This window comes from Choristoneura fumiferana, chromosome 24 (genome assembly GCF_025370935.1).
Source record: "Choristoneura fumiferana chromosome 24, NRCan_CFum_1, whole genome shotgun sequence".
Taxonomy (NCBI): domain Eukaryota; kingdom Metazoa; phylum Arthropoda; class Insecta; order Lepidoptera; family Tortricidae; genus Choristoneura; species Choristoneura fumiferana.
The window spans coordinates 1,196,165-1,219,151 of record NC_133495.1 but is presented as its reverse complement, the minus strand read 5'-3'; the positions used below and the strand labels follow the sequence as shown (position 1 = coordinate 1,219,151).

Genomic DNA, 22,987 nt, shown 5'->3' with positions numbered 1-22,987 from the left:
ACGTAGTTGTGGGGCACGGTTCGTAGCGAAGAAGTAAAGTAAAAAATATTGTTATCAATTTATATGAGGTTCCGCAAATTAACAAGTTCTCTGTCCCGAAGCAATGTGCAGCGTTCTTTTGACACGTCGCCATAGTAATGATAAGGTAATATAATATTCCCGTAGCAATTTTCATTGTTAATCTAAATGTGGTCCAAGAATAAAAATAATTATTATAATGTATGTAATAAAGTTTATTATTTATTGAAAGAACAACTCCATTATTTACATCACTGGTCATACAGCACATGTGCCTCATGGACATACCAGTAAAGCCACGCATCAAGGGTCAAGGAACCTGGTAACACCGAAACCACTCAATTATTCAAGTATTTATTTCGTTAATCTCTATCCACTCAAGACAAGATAGATACAATCGAACCAATCAAAAATATCACATACTATTACAAGTCTTTCTAGGTCAGAATAAAAGTATGTGAAACACATTTTTGAAGCATTATATTATACTACACCTCGTTGTTCCGGGGGGTCAATAGTTTGAGCGGCCCATTTAGTGAACGGCATGTCATCGTCTACTAAAAGTACAATTTATATGATATTGGAAAAATTGGAATGGTAGGTATCCGTTATCTCACTCCATATCTCGGTAATGCTGTATGCGGCATCCTATAACGCCATAGCCCACTCCATGTGAATTACTGTTCGGATCTGACAACTGTAGAGGCCTGTCCGCTAGCACATCCTAATAGTGTATTAGGGGATAGACCTCCAAAATTCTGCTCATCTCATCTATATTAGATATGTTGGCTGTGGTCCCATGCCTTTCAAATGACCGGGTCCAGATGGGTTCGTGATCGAAAATCTGAACCAGCTATTACAATAATAAGTAAAGACCTTTATTTCGGACAATATGGCCCAGATTTCATTCAAAACATTTCAGTCAAGCATATTGAGTGATTTTGAAAATTGTCAAATTTGAAATTTGGGACACTAGATTGGATGAAAATAAATGTACAGCCAATAAGACAGTTTTGACCAACCTAACTTCTATACTTACTTAGTGCCTATAATGTAATGCAAACTCAAAATCAAACATTATTATGATGCCACTATAATGAAAGCAGTGACGCGAAAGATACAATTTGTAAGCGGAGATCTTATAAAACTAGCTAATAGCCGCGTGCACCTACCATGCAATAGTCCTAAATAAGTTTTAGCAACGCCTAGTAACCAAAAAACGCTGGGAAAAAACACGTTTCTTGTATGACAACTCCATTTATTTTTTAATTTTACTTACTTTATTATTAGTATTTGTTGTTATGGAGGCCACAGTAATACCTACATAATCTGTCAACATTTCAAGTGTCTAGTACACACAAACATGTATGCCTAAATGGGGTAGGCAAAGCACACGAAACGTTACAGCTTCGGAGCCACTTTTAGCAATTTTAGGTTTTAAGTTTGACAAAAACGGTACAATAGTGATAGGTTGCTAGCCTATGGCCTACGGTCCTCAGTCGCCTCTTACGACATCCACGGAAGAAATGGAGAGGTCTAATTCTAACCCATCACACGGGTAGCTATTACAGCTCAAGAGATAAAGCCCTGTGACAGACGGATGGACAGACAGACAGACAGACAGCAGAGTCTCAGCAATAGGGTCCCGTTGGCCTAACTATAAAAACTAAATAATAGTTACGAACCAGTAGAAGACAGACAGACAAACACACAGACAGACAGCAGAATCTCAGCAATAGGGTCCCGTTGGCACCCTTTGGGTACGGAACCCTAAAAAGGAGAAGCAACTCCCGTCAGGAATAAAGAAATATTCCGATATAAAGGGAAAAGAAAAGATTTATTCGTGACAACAGGGAAAAAAATATACAAAAATGATTTAGAAATGTGCATGTCACAAAGTGGTCACAAATCAGTCAATTTTGTTTTATTTCAGATATTTTAAAAAATGACAACTTGGGCAAAGTTATCTCAAAGGTCAAAGTTGTACGGTTTTATAGTACTTTATATATATGTACCCCTATTATCTCATCATCTGATATTACTGTAGTTTCATTCGACAAATAAAAACTTAAGATTGGTTTTTTGGAATCTTTTTGTATTTTTTATTTCAATTCCAAATTTTTACTTTTACGGTCATCCCGTAAAACCTAAATTGAAAATACAAACTGAAATAAAGATGCACAGAAAAAACAGAAAAATAAGACCATCACTGGGAATCGAACCCAGGTCCTCGGTAATCCGTACCGCTTGCTATACCGCTACACCACTGATGGTCAAAAAATAAAAACTACATACCTGTTGGTATTCTTGTTTTTAGAAGCTCCACTAAAATTTCCACCCACGGAACGCTAAAAGAAAGATGCCTACGAAGACTTTATTTCGTTGTGTACATCATATTTATTTAGAACAAACTTTATAACACAGCGTTAATAAATAAATCAAACATAGTTAATCAGTCAGATATTCCTTAATTTCTTGCATATCAACATTCAACGTTTCTTCTTTTCTTCACCTTGAATATTGCATGACAGCACCTAGGCTACTTCAGCAATATAATGATTCCAGGCAAAGTTATATGCAGTTAGTTAGCATTGAATCTGAAAGGAATTGTGTATTAATAAATACAGAAATAGTATTAGCAGACAGACTATAAGATACCTAGGTGTACGAATAAAGTGACCGATGCTTTTTAGTTACAGCATATGGACGTAAATCAGACTATCAGTAGGTAAATCCCCTAATGTACCTACATACTGTTGCACGCAACTCTGTCAGCGTAGAATTCGTTTATAGCTATTCCGCGGGAATATTGCGATTAAAAAAAACTACCCTATGTTTTTCTACGGGACTCAAACTATCTGTATCCCAAATTTCATCCTAATCGGTTCAACGAATTAGACGTGAAAAGGTAATAAAGAATTAAACAAACAGACTAACAAACTTTCGCATTTATAATATGAGTGGGATTATTGTCTTATTTTAAGTCATCATCATCATCATCATCATCATCGGCCTATCTTAGCCCACTACTGGACATAGGCGTCTCCAATTGCACGCCACTGAGCACGACCCTCGGCCACTCTCATCCAGTTACTGTCAGCTACCCAGTGAAGATCATCGCTCCACCTAGTCTGAGGGCGTCCCTCGCCACGCTAGGCTTTTACTCGTTTACCTTAGCAGTTATCGGTTCTTCGGCTGATATGGCCGGCCCACTGCCACTTCAGTTTGCTTCAGTTTTAAGTAATCCTATAGAAATAGACGGACGGACAGCGTAATATCAAATTATCTGAACTATGTCTTTGTGACAAAGTTTCTCCATGTCTTTCATTGAATAAAGTTAGAATTCGGCAGCGATGACATACGACCATCATCATCATCATCATCGTCATTAAGATCGGTTTGTGAACAATACTTATCTTTTTCAAAATATCCTGATATTGAATTTAGATTTTTGCTATTCCTTTCTGCCTGCATGTAAAATTTACAGAGATTAGTGATATGGAGATAGAGTTGTAAAATTAAATATATAACATTGAATACCCTGGGTATTTAAAATAAACTGGCCAAGTGCGAGTCGGATTCGCGCACGAAGTGTTCCGTACCATTATCTATACAACATTAGACATTAGCAAAAAAAAAACTTAAATATTTGTTTTATTCTGGTTTGAGTATTTGTTGTTATAGCGGCCACAGTAATACATAATCTGTAAAAATTTAAAGTGTCTAACTATTACGACTCAAGAGATAGAGCCCTGTGACAGACGGACGGACAGACAGACAGACAGACAGCGGAGTCTCAGAAATAGGGTTCCGTTGGCACTTTTTAGGTACGGAACCCTAAAAACTAAATAATAGTTACGAACCAGTAGAATTTTATGTAGGTACCTACATAATAAATCCCATTTTTTCCTTATCTTAAATTTCAGCTTTTTAGGATAAAAGGTTTGGTGTGTGCGTTGGTAAACAATAATTAAAAAAATAGGACAATGATGTAATGTTCACTTCGAAACACAGACAGACAGACAGACGGACAGACAGATGGACAGATCAACAGACGGACGGACGGATGAGCCGACGGAAAGGTACACAGACAGACTCACATACGCATAAAATTAACAACCTGTGTCACTCCTAACAGAGACAAATCTAACGATACCTCTTCTGATCTCTTTATCTCCTAACATGAGCTATTTCTCAAGACTCTGCTTCTAATTATCAATAAAATACTTATAAATTTTAAAGGTCATAGTAAAATTTTCGACTAAAGTACAGTTGGTACAACTTTATTCACCATCATCATCATCATCATCTCAGCCGTAGGACGTCCACTGTTGGACATAGGCCTCACCCACAGACCTCCAGTTGCTTCAACTGGCAGCAGCCTGCATCCACCGCGAACCTGCGGCTTTAACCAGGTCATCCGTCCATCTTGTTGGTGGACGTCCTACGCTGCGCTTGCCGATCCGCGGCCTCCACTCGAGAACTTTTCGGCCCCAACGGCCATCCGCTCTCCGTGCTATATAGCCCGCCCATTGCCACTTCAACGAGCTGATTCGCTTGGCTATGTCGGTGACCCTTGTTCTTCTACGTATCTCCTCATTTCTGATTCGGTCCCGTAGAGAAACCCCAAGCATAGCTCTCTCCATAGCTCGCTGAGCAACTCTGAGCCTATTTATAAGGCCTAAAGTAAAGCACCACGTCTCGGATCCATATGTCATCACTGGACAATAATGATGTAGTGTTCACTTCGAAACACAGACAGACAGAAAGACGGACAGACAGATGGACGGATCGACAGACGGACGGACGGATGGGCCGACGGAAAGATACACAGACAGACTAACATACGCATAAAATTAACAACCTGTGTCACTCCTAACAAAGACTTATTTTCTTGTCTCTGCTCTTGTCTTGTTGTTTGCTAAGATGCATCAAGGCCTTGTTGCATAGCGTGCGAAAGAAATGACCATACATACGCTCCAAAACCATAACCCCTGCCGTTTCTCACACTTATAAATAAAATAAAAAATCTTGAATCACTTCATAATAGAGTACATACAGTACATACTCGTACATATGCAGACAGACGGTGGGAAGCGACTTACTTCTATGGAGTGAAAATGTTCACGACGCAACTAAGAGTTAGGGAAATTTGGCATGTTTTCGTAGTAGGTTGCTGCAGACCACAAGTTTGGTACACACGATAAGCCATACTTTGGCCACCCAGTAGGAATTAAATTCTTACAGCCCTGCCTCTGGTGTTCTTGTAACAAATATTAATGTTTCTGACAAAAATGATAAAATAAACATACCCGTGTATCCAATTACATAGGTATTCTTTTCATCATCGAATCGTACATACATAAATAGTTTAAGAGTTGCACTCTTGCTAATTTCCTCTCGTCCGCCAACTTTTTGACTTCTTGATTTGTGTTCAAACCATAATTATTCAAACATAATTGCTTTTGAATATCAATCTCATTGACTTGACGTTGTGACAAAAATGTATTATAATGACGTTTAAATTTTACTTATCTAGCCAGTTATAATAATAAAAAAGGTACGAAAACTACTTCGATTGTGAAAACCTTTTTATTCACCGAGCCTAGATTTAGCGGCCGTAAAAATGCCGTGATATGTAGGAATTTATTTGAGCCTCACTGTAAAACTTGATATTCATACATACACATGCAATGTATGTTGAATGTAGACCTTATTTTTTAACTAATTAGTTTAGTGATTACACCTAGCACCTTTTATTGTGAGAATAAATATGCTTTATTTAAATTAGTGGCGCTACTGTCTACGTAAGAGTAAATAACTAATATCTGTTCAGAATTTGTAAGTTGAATTTAAACCACTTGTCCTAGATCGAAGCACCGCATTATAATGTATGTAAAGTATGCAATGTTATAATTTTTGCCGAGGACTGGGTCTGTTACTTAAATAATTATTATTTTAAATGACAATTTTAAAAGTAACTTACCTATTTTTCGTCGTACTTACAGTTTGCGTCCTTGCATTAATCAGAAATAATAGTTTAGGCGTTTCAACTTACGAAAATAACAGATTTAAAAACAAAAAAAGTAGATACTAGACTCAGAAACTTGAACTTGATCTCTCAGTGATCTAATGCTTTCTTCATTTAGTTGTCGTATTATCTGAGCCAAAGGTGATGGTCACGTGACCACACGAAATAGTCGATACCTATTTACAATAGTTTGATTTTGTGACATTGACTCACGCACCCATATAAGATGTCACTACATGCTCGCTGCGAACACTGTCAGTTGTACTCATACAATGGTAAAATGCATCAAAATTTACTGCATCACGCTGCACTTTTGATGCAATAAAGTTACTTTTTTTTGGATTTTGCTTGAAGAGCATATCCATAATTTACTATTCTCAAAAAATCCTCTAAGAAAACATGTCCGTGGAAGCTATGCGGGGTGTCCGTAGGTTTGTATGGAAGAGCAACCCCCTTAAGTGCTACGTTGTAAGTAATATTTTACGTCCCTTGCTAGGTATTGTGGGGAGGATCAAGTGTTGTAGCACTTTCGTAACCATTCACACGTTCCGTTCACGTCACATGTCGCTGACAGAGTACCTATGTAGGAACGTGACAGCCAATGGAATGCCTCCCTCACACGCCACGGTCATCTATATACACATGACCAACATTCAACTCAAAATTAATCCTTCTGCAATGAAATTAAAAATCAAGTTGATTTGTCGCTGGTTTTTCTATGGTTTACAGAACACGTCACTTCAGTTTGTTTTGTGGCCGTGAAGAGGTTAACCTTCAGCCCACGTGTACTTCCACTTGAAGGGCGAAAAATTTTTTTTAGGGTAGCTCTCATAGACGTAAAGTGGGGGTGATTTGTTTTTCTCGACTTACCCTATATTGTGGGGTATCGTTGGATAGGTCTTTAAAAACCATTGGGGGGTTGCTAAGACAATTTTTCTATTCAATGATCTGTTTGCGAAATATTCAACTTTAAAGTGCAAATTTTCATTGAAATCGAGCGTCCCCCCCCCTCTAAAATCTAAACCGTTGGGTGGAAAAATTTGAAAAAAATCAGAATGGTAGTAAATATATCAAATTTACATCGAAAATTATAGCGGCTAAGATTGCTTGAGAATTATTAGTAGTTTAAGAGTAAATAGCAGCCTAAGGTATAAAATATACCTATAAACTTGGAAGATTCAGTACACAATACGAAATCCTTAGTAAAATATTATTTGATTTTTGCGTAATCGCTTCGGAACCCTATCCTAAGCGTGTACGATACGCTCTTAGCCAGTTTTTTGTAGAGCGATGTGGGCGGTACGTCTGAGGCGGCACGGAATAAAAACGTGACGCAATGAGTCACGTCACCGCGTTTATGGTGTATCAGCATGTTTTGAGCCTAGTGTAATTGATCCTTAATATTCTTTGATATACAACAGGGTTTCTCAAAGTGGGGTACGCGAACCCCTAGGGGTTCGCTATTCGACGGAGGGGGTTCGCGACAAGGTTTACGTGATGGTGGCTGCAAGACTGGCAGGATGATTAAGATTTGTTTTTGAGTCTTTATGTATTTTTTTTCAACTCCAAATTTGTTACTTATTTCTTTAATATTTGTTTCAGTTTGTACCTATTTTCGTTGACAAGACGATTCTTACCTATATTTGTTACCTTTTATTGAAATAAATAATATACATTATATTATCGTGATGATTGAAATAAAAGCCAGTTTTATTACTTTCGTTAGGGGGGGGGGGGGTAGGGGTTCGCTGTCGTCTAGAAACTTTAACAGGGGTACGTGGAGCCATAAGTTTGAGAAACCCTGATATACAAAATAATCTTGAATTTATTCGTATGAAAACATCACAAGGTTAGTGATGCATGCTAGTTTTAGACACAAAACGTACGAGATTTATTCAACTCCGCCGTAGGATTGATCCTGCTCAATGATTCCAGTTCGTATCTAAATTCGTTGCAGCCCATTCGCATGTTCAAACGTTTACGCACCAATCATTCGAGATATTGGATAGTCCAAAAATATATCTTGTTTGTTTGCTATAATTTTACTACGCTTGCTTGATGAGAGACCGGAAAATCAAACGTAAAGCTAAAGACGGTTTAAAATTGTCCCGGATGTGGCCGTAGACAATATACCTACAAGAAAGAGTAAGAGCGTAAAAGAAGATACATAGTTAAGTTAGTTATTTTTTTTCAATTAGCCCATACCTGAACAGCGCCAGTGGTATGGCCAGTTTTTGTAAAAATGATATTTTAGTCACACAAATACAATTTTCTCACATGATGAAAAACATTGTATGTCGCATGGGTGGTACTGGAATTGCGGAAATCGACTCATTAAAGCTCTTTGAATTCGGGCTTCTAATAGCCTCTCGTTCGAAATATTTACTGCCCTTAACTCACAATGTATTATTCTGATATAGGTAGAGTTATTCACGATGACGCGTGCCGTGGTTCTTATTACAATGTCATTAATGTCTAATTTTGACAAAATCACGCGTCTTCGTGGATGGCACTAGGTATAGTTATAAACACAGCAGAAAAAGAATTAATCTAATAAGTACAGCCGTTATGAGGTGTTGCGATTACAAGTAGGTACAATACATTCGACAATTTCTTTTTATAAGTAGGTACCTTACCTACCGACCTATACCTATATAAATATCTAAATATTCTTTCCTCTGAGCAAAACTTACTAACAGAGCTAATAGATTCAAACACAAATAGAAACAAATCATTCGTTGTATATTAACAAAGCTCGTTGTTTAATAATTACTATGTTGATAACGATATCAAATAATTACCTACGTTGCCCACTTCAGTGCACTTAGCTATTCTTCTAGTATATTTATTGCTTATAAAAAACAATGTAAGTAAATATCTAAATTACATTTATTGCTACTTTCTGTACCTACTTATATTCTTTGCGTAGGAGATCCCACCAGTTTTAATCTTCCTTGTTGCAGATCACTCTCCCCTGGGCCTCCTGTCCTTCAGACAACAGCACAGCTCAAATAGAATGCACCAAAGCGTCAGCAACCGCCTACTTCTGGTACCGGGAGGCGTTGGATGCGTCGCCGAGTATCGACGAGCCCGGGGCGCCGCGCTGGTGGATCGTACTGTGTCTCCTGCTGGCTTGGATCGTGGTCTTCTTTATTGTCATGAAGGGGATCCAGAGCAGTGGGAAGGTTGGTATTAGTACAGTGAGCAGCAGAAGGGGATGAGCGGTACAGTGCTCTATCAGTGCAATGATCTACACATGGCGCTACTGGTTTACTAATGTTTCGGCGAATAACGTTTGGCAACCTGTTTCATTTCGCAACTTTTCATTTCTCAACTGTTTAATATTTCTGAAACTGTAAATATTTCAGGATTTTTATAAAGCTAACCTTACCTAACCTAAAGGGTTCTACACGATGGCCCTGAAATAAATCCTGAAATATTTACAGTTTTAGAGTTTGCGAAATGAAAAGTTGCGAAATGAAACAGGTTGCCAAACGTTACGTTGCGAAAAGGCAGTACTCGGGCGCTACTACCAAGGTAATAAGAGAGTGTTTAGGCCATTTTAGGTGCCACAACGACTTAGTTCTGCTGCTGACTGTACATATCGCATCGCTGAGGGGATTATTTACGTTCTGGTTATTGATAAGTATGAAATGGCGTAACTAAGGCTGGGGCAGGCAGGGCACAAAATCAAAAACGAACTACCTGTCTAAGTATTTAAAAAATACAATTCAAATTCGCAGGATGATTTCGGGGTCGTGATTCCAAATATTATTTTTTGACTCAGTAAATGATTGCGATGTGAACTTTTTATGCTTTAATTTAAACACTGATGTCTTACGGGTATTCATTTATTTTAATGTTAAAATTTTTTTAGCTTACAATGATGGTCACCCTACTTTTTAATCTCCAACCTTTTTGAAAACTAACCGTCTTTGCTAGAATACCAATAGAATACTAATAATTAATAATGTCACATTAAGTCAAAGTCAATCAACATGTAAAGATTGATAGGGTCCATAATCTCCATTTATTCCAGTTTTTTTTTTTGCTGAAAAAAGCAAACTAAGGCATATAATACCTTAGTCCTATCCTATTGTGATCATTTGATAAAAGCATGTTTGATGCTCATTCTTTGCTCCACGATCCCGATATCACCCTGTATATAAGTAGGTACAATTTATTTAGTAATCTGTTACATCCTAAGAAAGTACAATAAAGAGTTTACAGAAACGTCTCTAGCTGATGGTTAAAATTAAATTTTTCTAGGTGGTGTACTTCACGTCTCTGTTCCCGTACGTGGTGCTAACCATATTTTTCGTGAGAGGCATCACGCTGCCTGGCTCTGCTGACGGCATCATCCACATGTATAAGCCGAAGGTAAATTGGAGTTTTATTTTTATTTAGCCCTAATTGTCACTGCTGCATGCTGGGCAAAGGCCTCCCCTTTTTTCCGTCATTCGTCTCTATCGCGATCGAGAGCAAGCTCCTGCCACTCTATTTGCAATGCGTCCAAGTCGTCCCGCCATCTCCTTTAAATAAATAAAGTAAATTAGAGACTATTAAAGCATACTTATGCATTTTTTTATTTGTACAAAAATATCTACAATGTTACCTAGTCAAAGTGAATTGTAGAAGACTTTTTAATATCTTATTTCCGTACCTTTCAAGTTGATGCCATTAACCGTTGAGGAGTTCCGTCCTGTGGAGACGATTCTGGCTGAACCACCAGTATGTCACTACCAGATTATTGTATTGTCACCAGATTTATATAAGTATGCCAAATATCAAGTCAATCCGACCACTGGAAGTGGGTCAAATGAAACTTGCAAGATTTGACCCTCACATACGTGTAGATACATACGACAGGCATACATACGAGTACATTGCAAGTTAAATAAAAGCTTGTAAAAATAATTATTACAGTTGGAGATGCTCCTCCTCCCCACGGTGTGGCTGGACGCAGCCACGCAAGTCTTCTACTCGTTCGGGCTGGCGTTCGGGTCGCTCATCGCATTCGGCTCCTACAATCCTCCCGACAACAACTGTGTGCGCGACGTGCTTCTAGTGTCTGTGTGCAATGCGCTCACCGCTATCTACGCTTCCGTGGTCATCTTCAGCATCCTCGGGTTCAAGGCGTGGACCATGGCTGAGAAATGTATCACCAGGTAATTTTATAAATTTCATCTTTCATAAAAAAAACATGACGACAGTGATGACAAATATATAGTGTACTTACAGTACACACAATCTTTGCGATGTTTGGTGTAGGTATGACATAGGTACTTAACCCACGCTACTCTCCACTTCATCATCGTCATTTCACATTTGCCTTACGAAAATATTACTCCTACGCCACTGGTCTTATTTTAACGCCTTTTACTATAGTTCAATATCAGCCATTTCACTCTGACCTTGAATATACCTAATGTATACCAGCGCTGGATCTACGACTTTTCCAAACCGGGAAATTTCCTCAAGTAAACAAATATTTTGCCAAGTAATAATCACCCGACCTTTTGGTGCGGCGTAATTTAGGTACGAAATTAGATTATGTGTAGGTATAATAGGCACGTAAAATTTACAACCATGTTGAAAATAATGAAGTTAGGCTAAAGTAAGAACTTAGACACCTTCCTAATATAAAAGAAACTGTAAAATTTCATAGAAGAGTCACTGTTGGTCTAAGTATCAAAAATACCTAAAACCTAGCTAGATCAAAAATGCTAAACCACTTTCTTGATCAATGACAGTTTTATTGTCGGGCTCACGGTTAATCACTTTAGACATATTTTCACCTCGAGTTAACTTGTAAGCATGAAGTACTTATTAATATTTTCTGTTTAATTTTATCCAGCATTATTAACCTGGACCCTATCATTTCAGCTCCATCGAGATTCTAGCAGCACACCACGTGGATGGTTTCTTACCGAACACGACGACTGAATACTACCGTGAACATTACGACAGTCTCGTCAAGAACAACATCACCACCAACCTCAATCTCTCCGACTGCAGTATGGGCAAGCAGCTGAATGAGGTAGGCAGCTCAGGGTTCAGTCCTGAGTCTAGTGCTTTTCATCAAGTAGATGTTCCCGCATGACCACCGACTAATACCGTCAGTACCTATTATGACAGTTTCGTCAACAACTTTCTTTTTCTTTTTTTTTTTATTCGACTGGATGGCAAACGAGCATGTGGGTCTCCTGATGGTAAGAGATCATCACCGCCCATAAACATCAGCAACACCAGGGGTATTGAAGATGCGTTGCCAACCTAGAGGCCTTAGATGGGATACCTCACATGTGCCAGTAATTGCACCGGCTGTCTTACTCTCCACGCCGAAACACAACAGTGCAAGCACTGCTGCTTCACAGCAGGATTAGCGAGCAAGATGGTGGTAGCAATCCGGGCGGACCATGCACAAGGTCCTACCACCTGTGAACACAACTGTGTGACAACTTCGCGTCTATTGGAAATTCGAGTTATAATCTCCGAGGTAAAGTGGAAAAAATGACAAACCAGTTAGTCAAAAAAAGTCTATACATCTGGAGTATTCCAATAATGCCCTTTAAACATCCAATTATGTACTTTAACTATGACCATTGTCAGTTTTGCAGCTTTTTAAAAGCGTTGAGTACCTACAACTGTTAATAAATAGCACCTCAATTTTTTTTGTTATTTTATATAAACAAGTGGTACAAGTAAGTGAGTGGAAAATTACGAGCCACTATTGAAAACCCCTTAAGGGTTCATGTAATAGCTGTCAGTTTCAAGTTTCAATCCGCGAATGAAGACCGCTCTACCTCTCGCGAACGAACTCTTCGTGGAAAAAATCTCATCTACCTTTTCCACGTTTCGATTGCCCCAATTAAACAATATCTTCAAATGCAAAGACACAAAGAACGAAAGGTAGCTGAACACTTTCGACTGTATTTCCAAACTAACTTCTTTTTTCCAGGCGGCAGAAGGCACAGGCCTGGCCTTCATAGTGTTCACTCAAGCCATTGTGGAACTGCCCTTTGCACCATTCTGGTCCATCATATTCTTCCTGATGCTACTGTCGTTGGGACTCGGCAGCCAGATTGGCATCATGGAGGGCATGCTTTGCACCATATTCGATATTGAGTTCTTCAAGAGGATCAGCAAGCCAATTATTACAGGTGGGTTATCAATAGGTGATGACGTTGTTTCTAGCCTATGCACTTCCCACTTCCGGGTACAGGCATCTTCTTAGTATAAGAGGGCTTGGGCTGCTCTTCTCACGTGGGAGTACAGATAAGAAACTTTACGTACACCATTCAATTGCTTTGTTTTTTGTGCAACATTTCTCACCATATTTTCCTTCACCGTATAGCTTGTAATAATTGAATATCCCATAGGCCAAGCTGCAAAGCAGTAGGCTACCACGGTTTTTTATAAACACATGACGCATTTGCTACCAAAATGATCTTGACGTATTTTCAATCCAACATTAGGTACTAGACTTAATCCAATCCGGAAACCATAGGTATCTCTCTATCAAACAGGGTCCTCATCAACGGCCTTTGCATCTGTGATGATGATTTACCTAGGCATTGTATCAGTGGCAGTTTCTCTGATGGCTGAACAAGCTTATGCGAGAGCGGCATCTCAGACCGCACAACGGACACAAAAAAGTGCCTAAATAAATAAATATGCGTTGCATGAGTTACATCGGTAAAGGAGGTATTTTATGGGTGTGTGCAGGCGCTGTGTGCCTGTTCTGCTTCACAACTGGTCTGATCTTCACGACGGGTGCGGGCGAGTACTGGCTCAAGATGTTCGACTCATTCGCCGGCACCATCGGGCTGGTTGTCGTGGCGCTGCTGGAAATGGTCTCCGTCGTCTACATCTATGGACATGAGAAGTTAGTCTTTCTCTTTGCAGTAGAGCCTTTTCACAATAAACGTGCCAGAGGCTTATTTGATAAAAACAATGGTGGCTTACTGAGACAGGGTTGTCTTGCAGGTCGTGCTTAAGGTGGTTTACCTAAATGTGCCTTTTTAAGTCCATAGATTTGTACAAAAATAGATCCTGCGATTATAATTTTAACATTTCACATTTTACGGACACAATTTACTCAAAGAGAGTGAGAATGGCATCAGAAAAATCCGTTTGAAAAATATTGAATAAGCTACGGTAGAAAAATAATGTTTGATACTTTACATAATACAAGCTTTTCTTGTTGACTTTCCTTGCATTTTCAAACAAACTACGTTACGAGGATCGGTAAACGATTTATGACAGACACGTGACTCGCAACGCTTCTCTGTTGGAAGGGCAGCGTAACAGTCGTAGCCGAAACTTAAGTACTTACGCGGTATGCTCGCCCCAGATTTACCAACGATATCTACGAGATGACGGGCTACCGGCCGGGGCTGTACTGGCAGCTGACGTGGCGCTACATCGGGCCCTTCATCGTGACCTGCATCCTGCTGTCCTCGCTCGTCTTCATGGTCATCAAGCCACCCACTTACAGCGCCTGGAATGCTGAGGAGGTAAGCGACTAGTATTAACAATATCCTCCCATGTTACGAAGCTCCGGTTCCGTGTCCATTAACTCGGAAATTAGGTTTGATCAACATCCGTTTCGGCTCCGGTTCCGTTACTTTTGAAACGGAAGTTATATCGGATGTCAATGCTTAGCGCGGCGGCGGGACATGAGCGGCATACATCAAAAACAAACAGGTTTATACCAGTCATTCGCTCATCGCCCCGCTTGCACTCAGACTCCGATTCTGATTCCGGTTCCGTTTTAGGTTTCGATTCAGTTCCTAGTTCCGTTGAACTAAATTGAAAATATCTGGTTCCGCTTTCGGTTCCGATAAAACCACATCGTTACATCCCTAGCATTTATCGTGGTCATCAACAGGCCAATTTCGCTGTCAATTTGCTGGATTACAGACTTACAGTGCACCTACAAATGAAGTATGATGTGATGGCGTATAGTTTGGTACGTGCCCTAGTTACCCTAGGTACTCCACTTGCTTGGTAGATATATCCACATTCAAAGAGAAGGAACAGAGGAGGACTGATTAGAAATATTAGACAGATTAGAAATATTTATTAACTAGCTTTTGCCCGCGGCTCGGCCCGCGTGGTATTCGGTTATCGCGTGATGTTCCCTCGGGAACTGTGCATTTTCCCGGGATAAAAAGTAGCCTATGTCACTCTCTGGCCCATTAACTATTTCTATGCCAAAAATCACGTCGATCCGTAGCTCCGTTACGGCGTGAAAGACGGACAAACATACAAACACACCTTCGCATTTATAATATTAGTATGGATGATAACGTGATACAAAAAAACAATAAAAGCAAAAGACACGAAACGGTCAAACTGCCGGTCTTGCGTCATCAGTACAATAAGTACACCAGAGTTATAATTCCTAAAAACTATGTGTGGGTTTAACTCCTTCGCTTTTTGCCAGCGCCCCCGTGCCCATACTGAAGAATAATATTAACCTACTTTTTTAAGGGATATTATTACAGCCGTATTATCCCCTGTTTCACCTATCCCTACCGCTGTATCCCCCTGATAGAGATATGTGGTTTTTTTTCCTTTCTTCTCCACCGGTAGATGTAGCCATAGCAAGGAAAAACCACAAGTTACTGACTTATATTATTCCCAGGGTCGCGTAGTCAAGACCCCGTATCCAGACTGGGTGCTGCTCATAGCCCTCTGCATGATCCTGGTAGGAGTGCTGCCCATCCCAGTGGTGCTGCTGCTGAGGCGCTTCCAGTGCCTCGCCTTCGACGTGGACATCCATCAGGGCTCCATCCGCAGGATCGAGAACCCATTGTGTCCACTAAGGAGATGATGAGCGACCACGAACTGTGAGTAGGGGGTGGTGGGGATGGAATGGGTGCTTTCGAGCCCTCTGCATGATCCTGGCCGGAGTGCTGCCCATTTTAGTGCTGCTTAGGCGATATAAGTGCCTCGCCTTCGACGTGGACATACAGGGCTCCATCCGCAGGTCGAGACCACTGTGTCCACTAAGGAATGAGAGCAAGATGTGAGTAGGGGCGGTATGGAATGGTCTTAAAAGTTTGGTGTGCCTTTTGTACGATTTTGTTGCAGAACTTAATAGGAACGAGCTCTAAATTTTAAAGCAAAAAGACCACAAGCGGTATTTTTAAACTCAAATTTTGTTCCTCTTATTTTAACATTTAAGTACTCTTTCTACAAAATAAGTTCCTCTAGTTCCATGAAAGGAAGCAGGGGTTACAAGTACTACGACATGCTAGCAATGAAAGGAAGCAGGGGTGAAACTACGAAGCAAGCAAAACATCACATGGCTCGAAGGACCAACATCTATTATCCCTCGTAAATAAAATTCTAATCCTTCATATATGCTAATACCACTAACTTATTATAAATGCTAAGTAAATAAAAAGTAAAACTGTTTTGTTGTTGCTAATGTAAATAATAAAATGTACTGGGAGCTTCAAAACTATACAAGATCCAATCAAAGACTTAAGTATCTATGCTCTATGGTCTGTGGAAATCTTGGACTTTAAATAAAATTTTATTTGAAATCCTATAGTTTAGACGTTTCCAGCCGGTTGTTCAGGCCTTATGGTGACTTTCCACCGGCGAGTCAAGACGAGACGAGAATTGAAATTTGTATGTATTCTCGCGCGCCCGCCGCGAGCCGCCGCGGGCGCCGCCATACAAATTTTAATTCTCGTCTCGCCTCGTCTCCTCTCGCCTCGCCGGTGGAAAATCACTTTTATTGTCTAACGCACTTGGAATCAATCGTTTTCACCACTTTTTTCTGTCACGTGGTTTAAAACGAGGGTAGAAAAGGATGGTGAATGCTATCGTGAACGTCAGCGCATTAGACAATACCTCTGGGAGGCTACTACGAAATTTAAAAATCGAAGTTCGTATCATACCGTCGCTCTCACTCTCGTATTAAATAATATAAGCGAGTGCGGGACGGCAAGATATTAAGTTCGAATTTTGCACTTCGTAGTAGGGCCTGAACGCGACAGTCGCATGACAGTCGCGTCGAGTGTTGCCAGTGCGTGTGTTAGCTTGCGAGTGTGATAGGTGTTGTCGCCGGAGTCAGCTCCACCAGCGCAGCTCTTCGCTGAGGCCGCCACGAGGTTCACCATCGGCGACTTTGATGTAAGTAGCGTAAGAAAAATAATTTTAAAACTAAAAACAAGTAAATAAAAGTATGATAAAAGCAAGGATCTAGTGTCTTTGGGAATTAAAGCGACTCAACCCAAAAAAAAAGCATAAGAAAAGTCCCTGACAATGTCGCTATTAAGTATAAGTCAACGCACGTAAAAAGAGCTCTGGGTGGCTAGTGGAGGGGATTGTTTGCGCATCTGTCAACTAACAAGCCAATGGCGTGACGGCCGCGCGTGCGCTCCTACGCCCCCTCCCGCGTCCCCCACTGCTCCGCCGCCAATTTGGTCCGTATTTCGCTCACTGCGCAGGTATATCGCCAGGAGCTCTTTTTACGTGCGTTGATTTGTACAGTCAAGTAGCAGAAGTGTATGGTTCTGGCGCTTAAAATGATGAACACTCTTTTGCAGTAGAGTCGTGTGTAGGTAAATCATTTTGAACCCATAACCGCTATCCACTTCTGCTGTGACTGCGACTACTCGTAAGTATAGTGACAAACAGTAACATAACAGATTACAAGTGTGAATTAAATTATAATTGCTGTACTGATTCTAGTATTTCCTCGGGACTTAAGAAGAAATATTTTTCCAAATATCCATGACCATGAAATACAAAAAAAAAACATGTCGAAGAAAATAGAACTTTATCCTTTTAGCGAATTAGTCGCTATAAAACAAAAGACGACGTGAATGAATGACTGAGTGACTGAGGAAAGAACTGTACCCTTAGTGTAAGTTTCAGTACCCTTAGTGTAGCGGAACGTTTGCGATGTTCGTGTTTCCATAGAAATTGAGAACCGAAAACTTACACTTAGGGTACTGAAGAGTGAATAAGGTTGCCCTGACTTTCAGGTTCGATAAGCGACACAGAGAATCTAGAAAAGAGGGGAAAGGGGAATGGCTAACATTAAAACCAAAAAGAAATATAATGACTGTCTTACAAGTCAGTTGAGTTCAAATAAAGTCATTATTCGTGGTTCTTTTCTTGGAGTACGTTGCCTGAAATTGCGGTGTTACCCTTTAAACTATTTTCAATGCTCGGTATAAGGTTCTGTATGTAAATATCGTCGATCTCCTTAGGGCGCGGACAGCGGCGACGAGCGGCCCAGCAAGCGAGTCTCGGCGAACATCGCGCGCGCTCGCCCCAACAAATAGATGTTTGTGGATACGTATGCTTGTGCTTGTTGCCTGTTGAAGCATGCTTTACTTGTTCCTTTGCACAGGATATAGCTGATAATTTGGTCAATAACACGATCTAATTTTGTTTTTATTTATTTCTTAATCTATACTTACCTTATTCTTACACAGGATATGTTTAATAATTAATTACCTAAATAGTTTTTAATATTTTTTTTATTACTTTATTAGTTAGGTATACATATTTTGTTGGTATATGTATACTTAAGGTATTTATAGCATGGGCCATGCTGCCCAAAATAAATAGTTTATTATTATTATTAACAACTGTATTTTCACATATGCTTAAGAATTTATTTTCAATTAATTTCACCGGGTTCCGGACTACCCCACCAATATATTTTTTGTAAAAAAATAATAATAGTGGATTTTTTATTGACTGCACTTGCATTTTAAGGGCGGTTTAGACTAGCGTTTTAGTATTTTCGTGTACGGCACGCTAGACTAAACCGAACATGCGCGTGCGCTTCATCCCTGCGTGTTCAACACTCGAAGAAAACTAAACCGCACCTGAGAGCCTACTACGAAATTCCAAAATCGAAGTACGTATCGTACCGTCCCTCTCACTCTCGTATTAAATAGTATAAGTGTCAGAGGGACACGAACTTTGATTTTCGAATTTCAGAGTAGCCCCGCTGTACGAACTTCCAAAAACGAGCGTATAGGCGCGAATAGAACGCTATTCTGCAGAATCCGCCCTACCCAACCTGCATAACCGCACTAAATTCCAACTTCAACTTATAAGGTTTCTTGACAGGCGATTGAGAGGTCCGTTTGAAGTTATAGTCTTAAGCTGCGTACGGACAGCGCGTAGATTGGTACGCATAGTCGGTTACGCGTGTCCTGGAACGCCATGTCCGTACGTGCAGCTACGCGTACACTCTTGGAGAACGCGTGCCGCATAAACTGACTCGCGAATTGCGGGTGAGCCGCCGGCAGTGGTCTTTGGCCGCGCGTCAAAGAGGACGCACTCGTTCTGGTACGCGATATTTAGACGGCAAAAATGGATAAAGCTCTGGAGTTCGTAAGCTCGTAGCGCTATGGATCGATTAAGCTCCCATTTAGGTTCGCGGCGGTCCGCACAGGAGCTGTACGCTGTACCCGTATCCAATGTACGCGTAAACACACGCGGAACCGACTACGCGTACCAATGTACGCGCTGTTCGTACGCAGCTTTCTGCGATTAGCTCATTTAGTTATTTAACCGCATACTTGCTTGCTGTTTAAGATCGCGGGATCGCGATGCGGAAAGCACAAGACCGGTCCTGAGTGGAGAGCCTTGGGAAGGGCCTACGTCCAGTGGTGGACGTCTATCGGCTGACATGATGATGATGAAACTTGCTGCGATTTACTCATATAGTTATTTATGCCATGCACGAAGATGCGTGATTTTGACAAAATTATCGTGAATGACTACCTATGACAAATGTGACGCAATTGTCAAAGTTGTCGAACGGACCTCACGATACTGCTGGGCTACTACGAGACTCGAAACTCGAAGTTCGTGTCGTGCGATCCCTTTCACACTTATACTATTAAATTCGAGAGCGAGAGGAACGGTACGATACGAACTTCGAGTTTCGTAGTAGCCCCGCTGCGGGGCTACTCCGAAATTCGAAAATCGAAGTTCGTGTCGTTCTGTCCCTCTGACATTACGGTACGATACGAACTTCGATTTCCGAATTTCGGAGTAGGCCCTCTGTCACAGAAACCCTCATTCGATTACCAATTACCATACATTGCCTACATTAACAAACGCAAAGGAACATCGAAAGTTTAACAGAAGGTTGTAAAAACATTTTTTTTTGTAGTCGGACTCCGAAGACGCCGACCCTCGGGACTTCGAGTCCAGCAGCGACGAAGAGGTCCTCAGCACGAGGGGCCGCCTCGCCATGAGGGCCGGCCGCCCGACCAGCTTCCACATGGACGTCGTCGAGTGATACACTTGTTAGGCTGGTGGATGTACTCAGGCCCTATAATACTACGAAGTGCGAAATTCGAACTTCGTATCTTGGCGTCCCGCTGACGCTTGTATTATTTAATACGAGAGTGAAAGGGACGGTACGAAACGAACTTCGATTTTCGAATTTCGTAGTGACTACGGCGTACCAATGTACGCGCTGTCCGTACGCAGCTTTACAAAGTCTCATCAGATGGGTAAAGGTTAAAAAATACCAATAACATACCTACTCTTGGTACTTATTTATTCACGCTCCAACACAAAGAACAAGATCAAATTCCAACAAAATAAAATAACTTGAGTGCATCCGTCTAACCTGACCCTTATTTTGGAATTCACATGTATTTTATTTACATGCTAATTTCCTTTACTAATTTATTATATTAGATGTAAGTTTTAATGTTTGTGTCACTAAAAAATGCTATGCGATGCGATGCAATGCAATGTTTGTATTTATGAGGTGGTAACGATCCCTTCCTAACCGACATCAAAAAAGGAGGTTATCAGTTCCGCTGTATTTTTTATCTGTACCATCCAACGTGGAGCGTTTGAGTGCTATAGGGCCCACCGATTATTGCTGATTCCACCACCACACAGACTCACAACCACAGCCACCATCTCGTACGCACCATTCTATAATATGAGTTACCTACTTATAGGTACGCCGTTACAAGTTATGATTTAAAAAAAAGTCCGGACATTGCCTTGTGGAGCAAAGCACCGCATTCCTTGGTGGCTGAGTTGCCAATGGTTTAACAGCTAAGTCGTTACTTTACTAGTCAAGAAATTGTTGAACTGTGCACACAGAGTCGCGCCAACAGCAATCAAATGTCTGTATTTGATGAAGGAGGAAGTTTATTAATTACCTACCTACTTAGACACTGCAATTAGAATGTTGATGTTAAGTTATCATATCTATCTAATCAGTATTGTTACTTGTACTATTATCTATTCTGTGGTATGTACGCGAATAATTCAGGCGCATAAGCAATTTAATTGAGTCAACCTCTGAAAAGGAAATATAAAGCTGGAAACACGTACAAACCTTTGTTATGGCATTTTTAACTCGTCTCAGAAACTACGCAGTTTATTATTGCTTAAAAATACATTCAGGGTTCCCCAGAATTCCCGCGGGATAAAGAATCAGGAGAAAACGAGAATGCTTAGTCATGTGCGCTCGACGCGCTATATTTCAAAATGGTTGAACTAAACTCTAATTATCAATTTTGAAATCTCCTGAACCTATGCTAAAAAAATGCGCATAAACGTCTGTTTCCTAATCAGTCATCAAGGCTTGTAAAGTTAGCGGACCGTAACCCCTCTTGTTACATCCCTGTTAAGTTTTAAAATGGCCGCCACAAGTTGAACAGCTGACTTTGGACAAGAGCAAAAAACCATACCGAAGATATTATTGAAGTGAAGTTACGCAAAGATTAAAAAAAACCCACTCTAAATTTGTAACATTAAAAAGCAATAAGTAAGACAATAAGTATGAAAAATAAAAGATTATACACAATTATGGCTTTTGCACACATAACATCGGATCGGAAATGGCGGAAACAAACTTTCTCGCTTTTTATTTTTTTCCTGCAAATTTGCTGTCACTGCTGTAACTTTTTTTTTTTAATTATTGATTAGGCCATTTTTGTCTTTGATTGTCAAGGTGCCAACATAACGAGTCTAATCAGTCTATCAGCGGCTCAACAACTAGCAGACTCTTTCGCGCTGTCATCGTTCATCCACCATTACCTCTCATATTTCGTTTCTCGAATTTTTACCGTACAACGGCAAAAACTACTAGACACTGGCAAAATTGTCCTCCGATGACAGAGCCATATTTTTTAAAAGAAACAACAACAACTAGCAGACTGCTAGCAAGCGTTTATGATCATACTTCTTGACAACCGTCTAACAAGCTTAATCAGTCTGCTAAGTAACAGACCGATCAAACTCAATTAAGGATTTTTTATGAATAAGGCTGTAAAACTTTGTTAATTTTGTAAATCTTCTTTGCGAACTACTATCCGTTAGAGTAGTGTTATGTTTTAAGCATTGAATACACCTTTATTTCAAAAAAGATAATATAGTATAAAAAGAAAACGATACAATTACATAGATGTATTTTAATTTATGTTCAATGTGTTTTATTGAAAATGGATCCACTAACGCGCTGCGGCTGTGTTTGCCCAATTTATACTATTCGATATTTATTATGCTTTTCTTTCTTTCTGTGTATCGATTGTGTATGTTTCTCTCTCTTAAAAAAAAACAATAGAAATGCGATTTTTGAAAAAAAAAAACTGACTTGACTTTTGACCTTGAATATCTTAAGATGTGACCGAGACTTTTGAGCGAATTAGAATGCCATACAATAAAGCTCTAAATGAGTTCCAGACTCTAACTCTCAATAATGGCTGGTTCAAATTTTGGATACTTAGGTACTGCTCGCAAAAAATGTATATGTGTTGACTTGTTAATGGAATCTATGTCAATAAAAATAATAATGGCCGTCAGGCATGTTCAAGACATTTGATATCAAAACTTGCAACAGGATAGGTAAAATAAAACGACTGACCTATATAATGTATTGTACAATGTTATTGTAGGTCTAGGGCAGCCTAG

The 22,987-nt window shown here is 40.0% G+C and overlaps 2 protein-coding genes and 2 long non-coding RNA genes across 4 annotated transcripts in view; 2 read left to right on the top strand and 2 right to left on the bottom strand.

The window, feature by feature from the left end:
• Positions 1–359: 359 nt before the first annotated feature.
• On the bottom strand, positions 360–6,502 carry LOC141441506 (uncharacterized). Its single transcript, XR_012452806.1, has 2 exons — positions 5,331–6,502; positions 360–2,615 (listed from the first exon to the last, which is right to left on the bottom strand). It is a non-coding gene; the product is annotated as an uncharacterized lncRNA (long non-coding RNA).
• Positions 6,503–7,339: 837 nt separating this feature from the next.
• Positions 7,340–15,910, top strand: LOC141441895 (sodium-dependent neutral amino acid transporter B(0)AT2-like). Its single transcript, XM_074106788.1, is given in 10 exon segments — positions 7,340–7,348; positions 9,013–9,234; positions 10,319–10,429; positions 10,976–11,217; positions 11,936–12,089; positions 13,011–13,212; positions 13,778–13,937; positions 14,406–14,568; positions 15,702–15,866; positions 15,869–15,910. Coding segments are annotated over 10 exon segments (1,470 nt in total).
• A 689-nt stretch (positions 15,911–16,599) lies between these two features.
• On the top strand, positions 16,600–21,570 carry LOC141441635 (uncharacterized). Its single transcript, XR_012452827.1, has 3 exons — positions 16,600–17,203; positions 18,289–18,365; positions 20,217–21,570. It is a non-coding gene; the product is annotated as an uncharacterized lncRNA (long non-coding RNA).
• Positions 21,571–22,762: 1,192 nt separating this feature from the next.
• Positions 22,763–22,987, bottom strand: part of LOC141441894 (sodium- and chloride-dependent transporter XTRP3A-like) — a 26,813-nt gene continuing 26,588 nt past the window's right edge. The window contains 1 exon segment of the mRNA XM_074106787.1: positions 22,763–22,806. Within this exon segment, the coding sequence (XP_073962888.1) occupies positions 22,763–22,806 (44 nt within the window).